This window comes from Poecilia latipinna, unplaced genomic scaffold (genome assembly GCF_001443285.1).
Source record: "Poecilia latipinna isolate Pla-1442-1.1 unplaced genomic scaffold, P_latipinna-1.0 Scaffold477, whole genome shotgun sequence".
NCBI classification, from domain to species: domain Eukaryota; kingdom Metazoa; phylum Chordata; class Actinopteri; order Cyprinodontiformes; family Poeciliidae; genus Poecilia; species Poecilia latipinna.
The window spans coordinates 74,069-92,699 of NW_015113093.1; the positions used below are offsets into that span (position 1 = coordinate 74,069).

The 18,631-nt window shown below is 38.8% G+C and overlaps 1 protein-coding gene across 3 annotated transcripts in view; it reads right to left on the reverse strand.

Annotated features, from left to right (window-relative positions):
• The window catches only part of slc35f3b (solute carrier family 35 member F3b), a 47,776-nt gene extending 29,762 nt beyond the window's left edge, over positions 1-18,014 (reverse strand). The window contains exons 1-3 of one of the 3 annotated variants that reach the window (XM_015039604.1): positions 17,744-17,823; positions 16,998-17,080; positions 16,694-16,908 (exon numbers count right to left, since the gene is read on the reverse strand). In XM_015039604.1, coding sequence (XP_014895090.1) covers positions 16,694-16,904 — 211 coding nt within the window. In that variant the 5' untranslated portion in view covers positions 16,905-16,908; positions 16,998-17,080; positions 17,744-17,823. Of the gene's footprint in view, positions 1-16,693; positions 16,909-16,997; positions 17,711-17,743 lie in introns of those variants that run through there. The other 2 variants (XM_015039602.1, XM_015039601.1) reach the window with 2 other exon arrangements.
• Positions 18,015-18,631: the final 617 nt, after the last annotated feature.

Here is an 18,631-nt window from a genome sequence, read left to right on the forward strand (position 1 = left end):
GATTTAATGTTTAGTAGTTAAACCCACTCAATGAAAAGCATGAGCTAGTCAAGTCAAGACCATTGCATTGATTACTTCTCAATGCTTGCTTGATGTCATCACTGTTTGTACAGTCTATTTCTTTAGATTGTGTTTGCTTTCTGTCAATCACACTTTTTGAAAAGATGATTTCCCTACCAGCTCAAACACAACTGAAAATGAAGAGTGGTAAAAATGACCCGTAGTCCTATCAGCTATTTTACGGCCAACGAAAGCGTAAACTGAACGGTGGAGGATTTTATTTCATTAATTTTTTTTTTTTTTTGTACATATTTTGGACTATCGGGTAATCCTTACATCCTGTCTGGAAACAGCTAAGCTCTGACCACAAGGCAGAACCTGCGTCTCGTGAGTGACAAATAAAAGAGCCTTATCGGAGCCTGAAGAATCCTGCCCTGGATGTTGGAAACGTTGGACCGGCTGGAATCCTTTTTCTCTTTAGAGCAGCACAAACAGCCATCAGCTGTCTCACCAGCGGTGACATGGGAGCTTAAATGAGGGCTTCAACAAATCTCCATCTTTGTAACAGCTGCTGTTGGGGAGATAGCTGACAAAACAGGGAAATAATACACCTGAGACTCTTCAGCTCAATTATGATGAGATTTAGTGATTTTCGTCATTTTTGCATCAAGATAATTGAGTTTGGCAGCTCTGAAAAATTGGAGGGAAAAATGGAGACAATGACAAGCACATCCAAAAATCAACTGAAATTGTTGTTGGACCAAAAAAACAGTAATCATAGAATACAGAAGAAAAATATATCCTATGTAAATATTATTTATACAAATGTGTTATATATTTATATAAATATATAACACATTATGTATGTGTTACATATATAACACATATGTTTCTGAGTTGTCTTGATGTACAAGTCAGAAACACTTGGCACCAACGTCTGACATAAATAAATTAGCAGAAATTCCAAAAAGGAAACTGTGAGAAAAGCTTGTTGCGAACTTCTCACCATGTCCTACAGTGACTGCTTAGGAACATGCAAAATTAAAGAGCACACATCGTTCTTTTTTAAATAACTATTCATTTTAAATTGCATTAATTCTAAAAGGAAATGTAACCATCATGATCTACAATAATTTACGGAGTATATTTACACTATAATTTAATAATAGGGGACATGGAGGATTTTTTTATTATTATTTTGCATTCCCTCGCAACACTTCAACAGTAATGTAATTGCCAAAATGTTGTTCTGAGGACACTGTTTATCATATGTAGACACAAACAGACACATAAATCAAATGCATAAAAAGTAAATGTTGCAGTAAAAAAAGACATTTTCTGACTTGATAAAACATGTTTCCCACAAACAATTCACACAAACACACAGGGTTCTGCCAGCTGACTCTCTGTTCATTGTAGTTGTCTTAGCCATGGATTGAACTTTGTGTTTTCCTCTTCCATCAAACATGCTTTTCCTTACCTGAAATGTCATTTTTTCATTGCCCTGGGGTAAAAGGTACTGAGAAGCTGTTTTTGTTATATTATAGAAGTGACTGGAGACCTGGGTTGGACTCTGGTCTGGTACTTAATTGGTTCAAATCTCACCAAACAGACAGGGACTTCTTTGTGTAAACAGGTAGTTTCTCACCAGAATGGGCAGAAGTCACATGTGGGCTACCACACGGATCAGTCTTGGGATCCCTCCTATTTGATATCTACATGCCCACACTAGTGTGAAGCACCTCCAACTGCCTTGTTGCTGAAATTGCAATACAAATAAATTTGACTTGACTATTCACCTGTGCTTATTTATTCCCCGAGTTCGCACACATCTTCTGGATAAATGATCTTTGTAGCAAAAGATCAACATAGTACTGTTAATAATGAAATCAGTTAGTTAGTTTACATCCACACATGAACTTCAAAACAGTGTTGTATAAATGATAGGTTATCATTTATGTATGAAGGTGAATGTCTGGTTTTCTGGCCGTAAGTCAACATATAATTTGTCTCTTGAAATTACATTTTTTTTTTGTTTTTTTTTTGCATGCTTTGTCTCTGAAAGGTCAGATGTCATTATTTGTGTTTCTTCCTTTGAGATGTCTTTGAAGTTATGTACAATAAATCCGTGTCCACAGGCTCCTAATGCATTAGAGCAGTTTTTAAGGTGTTCAGATTGGAATGCAGAAACAGCCAACTCTCTTTCAACTCTGATAAAAACAAGGTTTGATCAGCAAAATTTAGCTTTCCCATCCATAGCAGCAGCAGCAGCAGGGGTTTGGAGACCCTTCAAAAGAAAAAAAGAAAAAAGCAGATGCACCACACTGTCAGTAGTCTAAAACTCGTACCCTTTCTTTCGTCCATCAAGCCGCACTCACAGAGCAGAGCATGTAGGCAAATAAAGAGCAGTCACTTTCAGACAAAAATAGAACTTGATGCTCTCGTGTTCCCATAGCTGTAAATGTGCAGCTTCGCGCTCCTGTTGCGGGGTTTGAGGGAGAGCTGCTTCTTTATCAGCTGGAGATGGAATTAGAAAAGATGAGGTAATGTATCATCTCGCTGAGGAAGGTTTTTACTATGATGAAGTGCTCTCATTATGTGTGGTGTAAGCAACATGGATGACTGACTTGTGTTCAGTTCTCAGCAGTATTTACACCGATGTTAGCGGGAGAGGCGCTTTAAAACCGAACGGTTTGTGAAGGGTACGTTCCACAATTCCCTTTTGATTAGGCTACGTGACTGTCTTAAAAAAAAAAAAGAGGATTCTTTCTTTTCTACCCACAGTTAATTAAACTATATTTAGAGACCAAAATACCAATCCGTTGTAATCTATAAAACTTATTCAACAAGGTCTCATTTGGACCTTGTTTATTCTATCAGTTCGTTGTATAATATCAAAATTATGCTCGTAGCAAGGTTTGACCATCGTACAGGAAGTCTCAGCACAAATGGAGGCCTGTGCACTGGCTTGATTTGAATAAGCACTGTGACTAAGTAGTTGCTCTGTACATGTAGATGGGAGAGGATTGCAAACCAGTCAGTTCCCTGAGGGGGGAGAAGAGGTTCAAGCCTTCCTGACTCCTTCTGCACTCCCCCTTCGGTTGTCGGCTCTCATCCACATCCACAGCACTCTTAATTGCCTGATTTCTGACCCCACGTTGAATACTTGGTACACTAGGGGCTTGGGGGTTATAATAGTGACGTACAGTGACATCCACGGGGAAAACTCACTCCCTCGGCTATACCAGCTCTTGCTCGCAGTCTACAGCCCCAGTAGAGACCTAAATTTACAACACATATCAGACAGCACAAGAGTGTTTCCCACATAAAATGTTCTGGGTCATGTCTAACAACCGTGCACCACCGAAATCTGAAGTCACACAAAATCATCTAAAGATCCTTAACTCAATTCAGATTCAGAAAGCCGCACTTTAAATTCACCAGCCGGACGCTGAGGTGAACCGAGAACGCATATTCTTCTCAAGAATACAGTGCTTTATAAAAGGTACAGATTAATTTTCTCGATTTGTCGCATAACAACCATAATGCCACATAATTGTTTAGTAGAAGAAAAATAATAGTTTTCAATTTATTGTACAAATAAATGTGACAATGAGGCCTGCACTTCTACATGTGACCAGCTTCGCTCAGTCACTACTTTGCAGAACCACATTTCTCTGCTGTTATTAGTTTACTGATGTATTTTTCTTGCCCATTTTTTGCACCACGGACTGATTTCTTTTGCTGTTTTTCTTTACAAAACAGAAGATCGGTCAGATTGGATTAGGAAAATCTGCAAACACATTTCAAGTCTAAATTCTAACATTCATAATTTCATTTCAGTTTGGACTTTCTTTGGACCATTTCAAATACTGAGCATGCTCAGAGGCGCAAAAAGTGGGTATGCAGCGTATGCAACGCATAGGGGCGCAGCACCAGAGGGGGCGCCAAAACCCCGTCTGGAGGGGGCGACGCGCCGATTATGTTTTCCCATACAGTTCAGCGCGCCTCACGCTCCTTCACCTCTCGCACATAACGAGGCACATATAGCGAGTTTTACACTTCACACAGCTTCCCCTGGGGTGGGGGGCGGGGGTGATTTATGTTTTCGCATCCACCGAATAATGTGCAGTTGCGCCACTGAGCATGCTTCAATGTGAACTATTGCGTTGTAGTAATACATTTACGCCCTTCTCTACCATAGTCTTTAGTGTGTCCAATAAGATAATACATTTTGAAATGTACAAACTGGCACAGCATGAGACATGTTTAATGGTTTATGTATAGACGCCTCTGTCCCACCGCCTGGGGGCTTTAATTGTTTTATTGCAGATTTTCATTGATTCAGAGAACAATAGCTATTTAGCTGTGAGAAGTTGACGATAAACATTTTGTTGCAAAGACAGCAACATTTCCAGTTGATGCAGGAAGCAGAAAACAAACATGTCATTGTTACGTACAGATCTTAAAGAGAAATCGGAATGTGCCAGTCAGAATCTGAAGGTCTTTGAGTTTTGATTGCTACTTGGTTTTGTACTGGGATCATTTTGAGTTTCTCTTATTTTTCAAATACTATGTCACTATGATTCCAAATTGTGTTTACTTGTGATTTTTAGCTCCTTTTGTATTCTGTTCTTGGTGTATGGGTTTAGATTTTATGTCAATGTTTATCTTTAGCTAAACATGATTCCTTTCTGTCATGTTACATTGTGTCATGTTCATTTCTTTATTAAAGTGTCATTTTCCCTCAGTTCTTCCTTTCAAAAATAGAAAGATCTTTTCTGCTCTCTTGAAAAAAGCTATCATCCATCAGATGCTACAGACATCAGGTAATTAGTCAATATTTCTCCAATAGAAAGCTGAGATGGATGTGAAAGAAGTGAGACGTTTCATTAAGAATATGGCTAAGATTCAAGTGATTGATGGTCCTATCCTGCCAAAAAAAAAAACAAAAAAAAAAAACAACAGTCATAGTCGGCTCACTGCTGAGATATACACACACACACACCACAAAGTGTGTGTGTGTCTTTCATCCAAAGCGTTTAGTAACACAGAGTGTAACCCACAATGTCAGCATCGACACCCAACGGCACAAATTAGGAAGATGCTGCCAGATGAAGAATGACAACATTAATATATTTTATTGTCTTTTATTGCTAATGTAAAATGTGGGCATGCTTTGTCTCTGAAAAGCAAAAACAAAGCTGTTTGTTAAAGGAAAATTTGCCACAGGGGAAATAAAAGTGGCCTTTCCAATGTGAACTTTTGCCACTAGAAAAGTCTTTTAATTGAACCGTATGTAATCTTATAGCATTGTGTCATGCCTGCTGTTAATATGATGCTGAGCAGGGCAATAAAACTGTCAATACCAGGATATCATTGTTAGTTTCACTAAAGCTTTTGCAGTTTGCAGAGCAAATTGGTTGCAGAGTCAAATAAATTATACCACTGCCAGCTGTCTCCTGCAAACAAAATCCTTTTTGTTTTTGCCAATTAAAATAATACTTTTTTTGATATCGTAGCAGAATAATACTTCCCAGTGACCATCACATTATTCGGTTTTGCTGCGTACACATTTGAAAAATACTAACCTTTCCACTAACTTGAGGAATTACAACAACGCATTGAAACAGAAAGCCTGAGCACTGGTCACACTCTGTAGCAATTACCTATTTCCATACAATACAACTACATATAATAATGTCCACTTATATTTATCTAAGCAAAATACCAGCTGATTTTCCACAGAATAATTTCTTTCCAGGGACAAATGAGCAGTTTCACAAGCATTCAGAGCAGAGAAATGAGCCTCCATCTCTGTCCTCTAAGCTCAAAATGAGCATGACTCACCGACACTGACAGAATCACTGACCGCAGACTCCATGTACAGTGTTTACTAAGAGTTCACAACATGTTCACAGGCCTGGGCTCTGAGTCACGGATGAGTAACAAAGACTTTCAGATTTCTATTTTTTATTGAAGGGCAGGGAAATGATTAATATATTGAGCAGTGGGTGTGATACATCCAAATAACACTTTCCCACAGCTGTTTTTTTTTAGTGTTTGAGTCAGTGACATGATCTTATCAGAGGTGGGCAGTAACTAGTTACATTTAGTGATCTCCATGTATGTGAGTAACTCTAAATAGACAAATAAAAGCATAGGAGCATAAATTACTCAAGTAGAAATTTTACTACTACTTCAGTTTTATTATCTTGAAATATTGCTTCTCTTACTCGAGTACAATGTCTGGCTGATCTACGGTAAGTTACTTCACTGCATGACGAACTAACACATTTTAACCAAACATATATCAGGTACAGACACAGATAGCTGTGTGCAAACAAGGTTCAGTTCTACTGAGCCTACTGCTAAGTTAAGTGAACATGCAGTAAATAGTTTATACTGTAATTGGACAGTAATTTTCATTTGCTCTAAAGTCTTTATGCTTCTTAGCTCTGCGACAAGCTCCTTAAAATTCTGAGATGTGCTGAAAATGTTGGCTCCTTTAAATCAGGACTGAAAATGTTTATTTACTGCGGCTTTTTCAGTCTGCATTTTAACATTTGTCCCTTTTAAACCATGGCTTGTAGTGTTTGACATACTAACTCTGTTTTAAAGAACAAAATATATTTTAATTGTTTTCTACTTGTCTTTCTTTTGACTTGGTTTGTGTGTGAATGCTGCTATATAGATAACCTTACCTTGCCTTCCACATCACTTTTTTTTTTTTTTACATAATACGAGAATATATTCAAGTTCAGAAGTGCATCAAACACATAGGGAAAGCTTACATCCACATTTCATAGTGTTACAAGTTCTGATTCTCTCAATGTTCTATTAAAACACCCAAATAAACGGCTTAATTACTTCAGCAACCCTGCTGACAGTTTGCTCTCCCTGTTGAGCCCGGCTGTTCAGTGGCCAGAGCAAAAAATGATGTGCTGCGTATGACCGCAGCCGACCCTTGATTAATTACACAGAGAGAGGAGTCATCACTTCACAGGTTCTAATTAACAACAGATAAAAAGGAGTGAGGAAGAGAAAGGGATGACAGGAGGACAGGATTTTCCTCTGAGCAAAATTTCCATCAGAAGGAAGCACAAGTCCCAAGAACTGAGGATCAAAGCCATGATTTGGTTAGAGGTTTTGTCCTTAGGAATAATTCTGAGAAGCACGACTAGCAACAGTACCTGACTGCATAAATGTCTACATTGAGTGTTGAAATAGATGCACATGTTTCATGCATGCAGTGTTTTTGAAATGTCATTTTATAACCCATGCAAGGTGACATACAAGATGACTTTATTGTGTGTTCTGAGATAAACTGCATTTGTGTTTTAAGTTTGACAGAGTGTCAGTGGCTCTCTCTTGCTCTATTTGCCAACTCCCTCCACACTACAGTAAACTCCACCACTTTGCATGGCACACAAAGCCAGACGAACAGCTGCGAGAGACAAGATTGGAGGATTTCTTCCTCGGTGTGACAGATCTGATCTGCAGCTCCTCCAGCTCCATACGCACAAAAGGGACCCCTGAAGCAGGTGTGTTCTGATCTATGCATCCTCTTCAATTATAGATGCAATGTTACACAACAGAAGCTGCTCCCACTGTACTGGAGGAATAACAGCTCAAAATATACTTCTGCAGACAAGCTTTGGCAGTGGTGTTCTGACTGAACATGAAAATGCACAAGTAAAAGTTTACTTATGTCGCATTTTTCACAGATAAATTCACAAAAAGCTTACAAAAAAAACAAACATGTCGAGCAAAATTGATTATCTTAAAATATGTAATGTTTTCTGCAACTTCAAAGCAGCAAACAATGACGTTATAGATCTAACTGTAGTTATGATATAAAACCCCCTTTGGATGCTTTTGAAACCTTCTTTCTTATTTCCACTGAGTTGAACTGCAAGGGATTGTCATAATCAGCAACCTTTAGCCTATACAGAGCGAAGAACTCTGGAGAACAAAAAAGGTTACTGTATGTCTGGAATATATTCAGCTTCTCAATATGAGGCAGTAAAAGTTGGTACTGACATATAATTAAGAAAGTCAAAACAGATCTGCTGTAAACTCTTTACATTCTAGTTGCTGCATTTCATACAATCTGAAGTTAAACCTAATTGATTTTGGCTACAACAGGTATGACTATCAGCATAACTCTGTTTAAAAAAACATGCATATTGATGTCCCGTTCAGCTTTTGACTGCAGCAGTGTCAGTTTGTATATATTCCTCAAATTATAACTGCAAATTCAAATCAGCAGTTTGGATTGATTCGCAAGTGAAAAAACAAACAAAACACAACCAGATTTTAGAGGCCAGTTTCTAAAGGAGCCTGCTGGGATGTTGCTTAATTGCAGAAATCGTGTAGCTAACTCATGTAGCGGGCTATAAATAGATCATGCTAATGTCTTTACTGTTGCCTTGCAGCAAGGAGGGGGTCTTTCTGCAAGAAGTTTGCACTTTCTCCACATGTATGCGTGGGAGCCGTTCAGTGCTCTGGGTTCCTCCCACAGCCCAAAGACATGACTGATGGTCTTGGCGATGCCCTGTGATGGACTGACGGTTAGACTGGGCAATTTGTGAAGCTCAGATGGCTTGAAAGAATACAGATGGATAAATGACATTATTATAGTGGCTTACAATCTGTCACAGTGGAAGGACATAAAGTAAAGTAAGACAAGGATAGTGCCTTCAGGACTATTATTTCTGATATGACCTAATTTCCACACATACTAGAAGATCTTTTACAAAAATATGAACAAAAAAATTAAAGCAAAACCATGGCTCCTCATTGAATCCTTAAATCTGTTCGTCTGGATTCTATGGGCAACAGCATCCAAGTCAGAGGAAGGATCTCAGAAAACTGAAAAATGTTTCATTTGACAAAAACTCCAATATGTGTGTCATCATTTACGGCAGCTTCTGCTAACTTAGTATTTGAAAATATGCTTTATTAAGGCTAACAAGCAGTTAGCCTTAATAAAGTCTTATTATCTGAATAATAAGACTTTAGCTGGTCAACTACCGTATATTATTAAGCTGAAGAGCAAAGAGCCTTTGGAGAGAAAAGTTTAAAATTTGGTTCACACCACATCTGTGGCTGCTTGAAAGAGATTTGGTCCTAATTGTGTTTTTCTGTAATAGCTCAAAAAATACCTGCTTAAAAGATTTTAAGGATGCATGAATCATGTCCACCACACAGAGGCTGAGAGAATCAAACATCCTAATGAATAAAGAAGTCTGAACACAAATGCCTTCAGGGGATGACGTAGATTTCATGTCACCAATTAGAGCTATGATTTCCTCTTTATGTCTGAGATCAGACTCTCTTCCTTGAGAGATGCTATGTTGCACCTGATGGCTCCAACTTTGTTAGCCAAAAAGTATGAAACATTTCACTCACATCTTGGAAATTCTGGCACACTGGGAGTAATAGGAGGAACTACATTATTAGATGTATCAAACAACACCTTAGGGTTTTTTCCTTGACAGCAGAAGCTAAAAACCACAGGGACAATCAGGAAGCTTTTTTTAATCACAGGTTGGAGGATGCAATTTCATAGTACAACACTAAAGATTACTTTGGTTTTAATAAAAATCTGCTGAAATGGCTCACAATCCAAGGCGAGTCTGTATCTGTGGACTCTTGTCTCCAACATTCTACTCCCTTTGGTAGACAGAGAACCGAAACTAAAAAATCTGGCATCCAGTTAATCGGCATGACTTTACAGCTAATGATACATTAGTAACTACAAATAGAAAAGCCTGCATGTTTGCCAGCATGTTCTCATTAATATACATTTCAAAATGTCCTACAACCCACTTACATAAATATATAAATTATTAATAATATCCAGATGTTGTAGAGCGAGTGTTATATGTTTTCCACAGCACTAGTAGCCTCTTAGAGATAACTGGACAGAGATACGACCACCTCAGTCTGTTATTGTCTTATCTCCTCCTGGAGATAAGACAATATCTCCAGAGAGCCAAAAATGACACACACACACACACACACACGCACGCACGCACACACGCACACACGCACACACACGTGATTCTACCCTTGATTGATCCCTAACACATTCACTGAGAGCAGAGGTTTTGCTTTGACAGCAGCTACAGATGGAGAGGAGAAAAACTTGTCAAAAACAACAAAAAAAGGACTTACTAAGCATATTTTGCATGTAAATAATGAGACAGTCACACACACAGGTCAGCCTTTTTCTTTTCATTTTGTGACTCTGTTGCAGACCAAGAAAACTTTGCCATGGCAACGGCAACAGCCTCCCAAAACAAAACAAAACAAAACAAAATAAAAAATAAAAAAAAAATAAAAAAAAAACCTAAAAACAAAATGAGCACAAACAAACAGTAAAAACTGCTCAGGGAAGCCTTTACAGGCATAACAAAGGGCTCTCTAGGCATTGAATCTAAATTCGCTTTCTGTAGCCTGAAGTAAATTCGCCTCACTGTTCCATCACAAAACATGAAAACTGCTGTACAAAGGATGTTTTCCTCAACTTGAACAGTTTCCTTTCACAGAAAGATTAGTAAACCGTCTGCATTTGCCCAGCTACTGCGCTTCTCCCCTCAGCTCCGGCTGAGTTGAAAGGAGTCCTCCGCCGTTGAGCCGTATCTCCCCCAAAACCTTCCTGCTCTCCTGTAACTGGCAGCACCGAACATGTATGTGGGTACATGCTCACTCAAACCTGCCCTACTGTTGTGTCTCACCACGTCCAACCCCTCAGCTTAAAATAGAACCCAACCTCATTTCATGCCTCGTGAAGCTCTAAATTTGCTCCAGAGGGGAGGTTACATTTGTGATGGATAGTGTGAGTAAATTAGGAAAATGAACCAAGTCTGTTTGTCTGACAAATGGTTCACTTCTCAGAAGACCATCACAAACCCGAAATAACAATTTTGGGTCACAAAGGCAGTGACCTGATCTAAGAACACGTACTTTCTATCTGCTCGAACATCACCCTCTGTTTGCCCTCAAACCCGACTCACGCCTGGAAAGTCTTCCTGAGCAACTATACAGTCACTAATGCATTCAGAACAACACACACAAACAAAAAACATAGGTTGTTGTTTGTAGTTAATGTTCTGACAAATTGCCCCTGTTACCCGTTTCTTATGGTTTCTTAATTTTCTTAATTTAATCAAGAAACGGAAAAATGTGGTGTGGTTTTCGGATAAAGAAAATGCTAATGATCTACTCTCATCTCATTGTTTCAGCAAGTAAAAACATTTTTGCTAACTTTAACATTTCACCACTTTTTTCCACTTGAAATTCTTACCTATCTGAGAGGATGACATGCAGACGGGTTTTGTTATCCGTAATGTCAGGGAGGTGTTATCGGATGGCATCCTGCTCAAATTCAGCAGAAGCAATACTGAGCGGTGAGAGGGAATACATGAGGCAGAAAAGTCAGAATGTATCTGACTGTAATAGTTCTTCCGCTCTGAAATAAAACTGGAAAGCTGAAATTTCTTTCACAGAGATGAGATCAGCCTTTTTTTTCTTTCTTTTTTGTTGTTAAACCCTTAAAGATTCAAGCTAAGCAAATGTACCATCCGCAAAGATGAAAAAGATACAAAATAAGTAGTTAGTTTCTCATTCATCATTTCATGTATTCTCCCTAATTTGTGGTGTACAACTCCAGGGAGATATTTACACACATGGCATGAATGAATACATTTTGGGCTCATAATGATTGATCTTTTTTTTCCTCTCTGGAATATTTAATAACCAAGGACTTTAGTGCTTTTTTAGAAATAATAATTGGGCACATGTTAGATGTTTTTTAATTTTTATTTTTATTTTTGCAGACTATGCCTAGACCACATAGGGTCAAAATACACATAAAGACATTTTTGGTTAGGATTTAGCACCTGGTTTCTTTATGCATGAAGTCAGCTTGTTCTCCGCTCGTTTTCAGTGCTTCTCTCTCTCTCTACATCAGCTTTCTCCCGCAATCATAACTGTTTGCTTAATTTGTCCTTTTTGCATTTTTTTTTGTCCTCATGCAACCAGTGTGTGGTTGCTGATCTCTGTGTTGCTCTATGATGGACTGATGACCTGCACAGGTCAACCTCGCCTCTTGCCAAGTAACTGCTGGACATACAACCAGCACACCATCACTCAAATAAGTGTGTATAGACAATAGGTATATAGATGTTTAGCTAAATATTGCAGACAAGGTGTTTGATTTGTAGCCATCAAAAATAGTTCAGTCATAATTCTACTAGGCATCCCTTATTATCAGAAGTGTTGGTAGGTTTTCTGTCCTGGACAAAGACTTTTAGCACAGTTTATTAGTTTTCACAATCTCTCATTTTGGCATTACGATGGAGCATTCCAGAAGCTTGATGCTAGCTTCCTTCAATTTCAAATTCATTGAAGATGATGAATGTTTATATTTGTTTCAACTGTGTCTGTAAAAATGAAAGAAATTCACAATTAATTTAATCTTATTCACCTTCCTGGGAATTCTTGTTTTGCAGAATAATTGATGCTGAATGCCCTATGGTCGCTTCCTTAAAAAAATACATACATCAATGATGAGTGAATTCAAACTTCTGATTGGAACTACATTTGGTCGTCTGTTCTCACTATCTTCTCTTTGTTAAGCCTTCATTTTCTCTGACTCTGAGACCGAGCTCTCTTTTTTTTAAAAAAAAAAAAAAAAAAAAAAAAAAAAAAAAAAATCTCTCAGAAAGATGTAGCAACACTTTCATCTTCCAAAAGGGAAATGGCTGCTAACGTTTTGGCTGTACTGTTTGAAAGGAGAGAGCTCTCACATTAATCTTGCATTCAAACGGTAGACATAGTGGGTACATTATTGTAGCTATCACATAGCCTTGTCCACAAAAACCTAACCCAGCTTAAATGCAGGGCAGTGGCACCACGGGATAAAACGGACAGAGCAGCAGCATAAATCACTAATGTCTGCCACATCAAAAGCAAAACACTACTTCAATGCTGCTTTGAGTTTGCATGTACTGGGCTCAGGGGGAACGTGACTCACTGACTCAATGAAAAGCCAAGTTGTTTTTTTTCACACTTTGTTAAGCTCAAATGTCTGTTACAGTACACGGCATGTGTCCGTGCGTGTGTGTGAACCCTGAAGCCTCCCTCTTAGGACACTGAGATGATCTGTTAAGTCAAAACAAAAGGCAAAGCCACCTCTCATCTGCAGCCTGAGTCATGGCTGACCAGCAGCTCCCGCTTTCACCCAGCTTACTGCTGTGCAAAAGAGCACAAGTGCCAATCTGGAAAGGTTGGTGCTAAATGAAACAAACAGGGTTCTGTTTGCGCTCTGCTGAGAAGCACTCTGCCTGCAGCCTCTTCTGAAATTGGCTGCCTTCAGCATCGAGTCCTCCACTCCTTAGCGTTAAATGCTGCTTTTGTTGTCTTCAGCGAGTCCCGGTAGTAGTGCTGTGTGTTTGACTGCTAAGGAGAACTGGTTTCTTCGACAATGAAATCTGTCTGAAGTGTGTGCAGATTCTGTCTCCACAAATCACAACTTCATCTAAATGTCTAAATGCATTCATTTTAGACAATGGGGCAAATTTGCTGGAAATAACTTTGGAAATGGTATGAATAGAGCTACACGCAACCATGTGCAAATGTAAGTATTTCCGACATTTTGTGTGCGTTTTAAAATTTGCAATATTTTAAAAATACCTAGATACAGTTTAGATTAACACTCCCACTGGATCTACAATGGTTTTGGACATCCAGCGGAATAATAAAAAAAGTGTCATACCTCTCACTCCTTTTAATGGCAGCTCAAGTGCTCTAATGACTAGTTTCGACAATTATGTCTGAAAGCAAATCATGCAAAATCGATCACCCGAGTTGGTAAAACGAATGCTCAAAAATAACAAGCTGCCTTATTGATTTGAAAACATTGCTCATAATGACATTTGTAAATTCCCAGCACATGAAGTTACTTGAGCCTTGTCCTTATTGCACTATGATTTTTCTTCAATATTTCATAGTTATTATTTTGCCATTAAGTGGTGCAAATGAATAGGTTAGATTTATGGTAAGAAATGATTTGTCCACTGCACAGGATACACTAGATATGATCTTTCATTTACTTTAATTGCATTCTTTGAAGGCCCTTTAATCTGTCCCTGATGGACCTGATTTATATTTAACGTACTTGTTGGTGACACTGATGCTGTCTCTAAATCTATAACATATTAATATTTTTATCACCTCAGTAGTGTTGTCTAAATCTCAGAAAAGAGAAAAATCTTCTTACTTTGCTGATGTAGAAATTCAGAAAGGCTTTAGATAACTTTAAATAAAGATAATTATGTTTAACTCTGAATCAGAAGTCATCTTTTTATTAAATATAATGATATATTTTTTAAATCTTATGTGGAAACAACTTCTGGAAATGGTGTTTGATGTATGACAACAGTATTTGGCATTATTGGTTTCATTGTTGTGTTAAAAAAGTGCACAAAAATAGAAGAAAATCCTTTTATCTTGGCTGAGTGTCATGTGACCTAACCCATCCATATTATGCTTCTGATTGGTTGCTCGGGATCTTCTGATGACTTCTACCCTAGAACCTGCCAGCTCCTGAGTGAGTTAGTTCTTAAGGTTAAACCTCAAAGGGAAAAATGACAATGAGCAGGAGGTTTTGCCTGCAGGAGTTCACAAGTTCTTCAGAAGTTTCCTTGAATCCAGTGGGAGGAACCACCAGAACATATGACACATTAAACTGGAGCTAACAAGCTTCCATTTTGAGGGACAATTTGGATGGAACAGCAGCTTTTGTGCTGAGATGGGACCTGAAGACTGGAGTGTTCCAGAAATACATCAGGATTCTTCAAAATTATTTATTTTGGTTCACCAAGTGCACTTTCAGAATTGAAGATTTAGAATAAGTATAAAAATACATATTCATGTGAAAAAAAAAAAAAACTATTAAAAATCTGCAGCTTATCTACGGTGTCCTTCAGGGCAACAAACAGACAACAAAAGTCCAAAATGCATTTCATTGAGTTGAAAGAAGCCGTGATGACCATTTGTAGTTTGAGCGTATGGAATATTGTCTCTGAACTTGATTTTATTGTTCACGATGTTCATATTGACATTAATTTAACCATAACGAATGAATAATCACTGTTCTTCTAATCTAGCATGGCATACTCTTGTTAAAATTAGTTAGATTAAATTTTGGCCTTTTTCTGCATATGTATGCAAGATTATTTTTCCTGATGCATTAAGTGAACAAGTCTAAGTACAACATAGCTCATATAGGTGTCTCTTTTAAAAGGATTGCATGTTATCAACCAGAGGAACTATTTTAAAGATCAATCTCTCCCTCTTTAGGAACTTTCAGGATTTCCTTTACCTTTGCTCACATCTGCTCTTTCTAAAGTTGTTTCTTGAACAAAGCAACTTTAAAATCTACTACATTGCAAAGAAACGTAGTCAGGAGTTGTATTCTGCATTCTATGACTAGAAAAATTACAACCATCAGGATCTAGTACGAGAAAGTTGTCAAAAAAAAACAAAAAACAAAAAGCATGCACTATTCATCAAATTTTAGGCTTCTTATCTTATTTTTGAACAACGATGTGTGCATTTTCTTTTCACTTTCTTTCATTACACCACATTAAGCCAGTTCTACAAAATAAACACACAACTCAAATAAGAAACAGTTGCCGTCTCACTCTGCAGGGCTCAGATGGTGTTGTGTACAGTCATATGATTTCTGAAGATGCTGCATCTGTTAAATATTGCATTCCCATAAAATTGAGCAGATTTGCCACCGGTTAACCGACAGCAGCAGAAGAATAGCAAACACAAAAAGGCTGATCATTGATTCTGCTTATTGTCATAAGACAATGACAGCAACATTACAATGCCAGATGAACCTAGTGTGCGTCAGATCCAATACTCCTCACACGAGCAACCTTTGTTTGCAATGTGGACGAGGTGCATGAGGAATGAAAACTAAAAGGTGCTTTGACAGCAAACTTTCTTCAAAGAATCCGTTGGTTGGAGCAGCATTCCCACCAATTTAATCCAAGCTTGGGATCCACTGAAGCAAAGACTCAGCTCAATTTTTCTGCAGCAGCAGCAACAACAACAACAACAACAACAAAAAAACAAACAAGCAAAAAAAGAAAGAAAAAAAACAACTCTGAGGATTTAGCAACTGAACGAGATCATGACTGGAATTAAATCCTCTTCAGTATTGATTCAGAAGGAACGGTAAATTTATTCAGTGCTGAAGACATAATATTACACTGAGAACTATATTTGCTCTATAAACAAATCAACAAAGAAGAAAGAGGTTTTGAAAATCAGAGGGCCCAAACTGAAGGCTGGTTTCCACCATCTTTGGAAAGCACGCAATGTGAAACTTGCAGATCCATGCATAATAGGGCACTACTCAGTTAAAATGAACTGAACTTACCCAGAATTAAACGTATTTGTTTGATTAAAATTGTAATAATTTGAATGGTAATCTTGAATAGCTTTCAAAATGTCTTTATTTAAAGTATTCTGGTTAAATACATGAGGAAAGCTGTCAATTGTGCATGAGGCTTTTTTTTTAGTGTATGCCTGTATTCGTATTAAAACTTCACATCAACTTGTCATCAAGAGATCAAACCGATAAAGACATCCAAGTTTGCAGACTTACTCTTGTAGCTCGTACTCCACGGCTGGTATCCATAGTAGCCGGTGATCCGCAATATCCGCTCCTCTATGGACGCGCTGTTGATGTCCTCCACTGAGCGCGAGGACTTGAGGTCCTCCTTGATGGCCTCGTCCACCACCAGGTACTTGAGCTGTCTGAGCTGAGGGCTGATGTCCGAAAGCCTTCTGGGGCTCACGTCGGGGGACTTGCGCATCCCGCTGGGAAGAGAAAACAAAAGGGGGCTGACAATGTTATCAGACCGAGCGAGGCCGCTTGGTAAAGGGAAGGGGAGCAGATAAAATTTGACCTGGTGAAATAGGAGGCTAAACCAGGGAGGCTGGTGTTGCGTGTCCCACAGATCTGGGCGTCGAGGGCCCCCGTAGCGCCTCCCTTGTACCGTAGAGAAGTCACGATCATCATCATCATCTCTCAGTGGTCCGCACAGCAGCAGTGAGTGAATGACACTAAACCAAAGTGACTGGTCCTGCAATTGTATACTACGCGCAGTGCGTCTCTTATTATAGGCTTATCTGAGTGTGTAGCTAATGAATCGATCATGAGTGATTTGCAGAGATGGAGAAGCAACTCCAGTGACATCTCAGGGCGTCCAGTGGGCACTGGACCACAAAAACTGCGCGCACTATAGGCGTGAGCTTATCCAGAGTTAGGTCTACATGCAGAGAAGATAAGTAGCCTACTTGGTAGCAAATAAGCACCAGGTGGAATAAAAGGAAAAGGCAACAACCCAACAATGAGGCTCGCGTTGATCTGTCAGCCCCTGAGCTGTTATAAAACCATTGTCATGTGACAGTAAAACCGCTTTTACAGACCCAGTCTGGAAATCTATTCAAATGCAAGTACCACGTAAGTTTAACTACTTATTTGCATTTAAAACACCCATCACGCATAAGTGCAAAATTCAGCTATAAAGCAGCTCAACGCGTAAAGTCAACTTTCCATGCGCACAGGTGAAATCAAAAGCGCAACAGGTTCTCCCGCTTCCCCCAGAGCGTTTTTTCTTTTTTTTTTTTTTTTAAAGTTAAGATGTCTTACATAGGCAAAAGAGTGGTCGGAGGTCCAAGGTAGCACATGTAGTCCCGGTGTGGCCGTCCGACCCGGTCCCACACAGTGCCCTCTCTGTCGCCGAACATCCTCCGGAGGTGAGAGGGGGCGACGCACAGCAGCGCACGATTACAGATAACCTAAAACCTCATCCAGGCTGGCGGAAACAGGCAAGAGCACCATCGTCCGTCTTCTGCTCATCTCCTCGAGCATATGCCTGGCCACTACAGCGCAGACTGCTTCAACTAACTGGATGCGCGCTGCTCTGGATGCCTGCCGCTGCGCGCGCGCCTTGACGGCGGCACGGCAACAGCGTCATCTCCCGGATAGCCAGGAATATGATGGAAGATCACTCTTCCACCATGAAGAGCGATCTGTACCAGCTCTGATCCAGATAAGGTGTACAGTAGCTCTGACTTCCTTTTTAAATTCTAAACGTGTAAAGGGCGTCAAAGTAAATCCTTTTGTTTTGTCACAACAGAATGAACTCACAAGTTTTTTTTATTTTCATTTTATTTATTTATTTATTTATTTATTTATTTATTTAAAAAAACACCAACTACAATCTAACTAAACGATTCGTTTGATTTTTGTTCATCAAAGTGTCAAAGAACTATGAAGCATGCAAGAAATTCTTGTAATATGCAGCTCTTCAAAGTGGGAAAGACAAGAAAGCATCTCACTCAAGGGGGGCCTATCTGTGTTAATTTTCAAAAGTCAGAAATTAACTTCAAAAGAAGGGCTTGGCTAGAATTGATTAGCAAATAATAATAAAAAAAAAAGCAAGCAATTGTCTTGTATTAAATTAGCATTGCAACTAACACTTCTCCCATTAACAAAATCCATAAGTTAGGTTCAACAGAAAATTAAAGTAGCTAT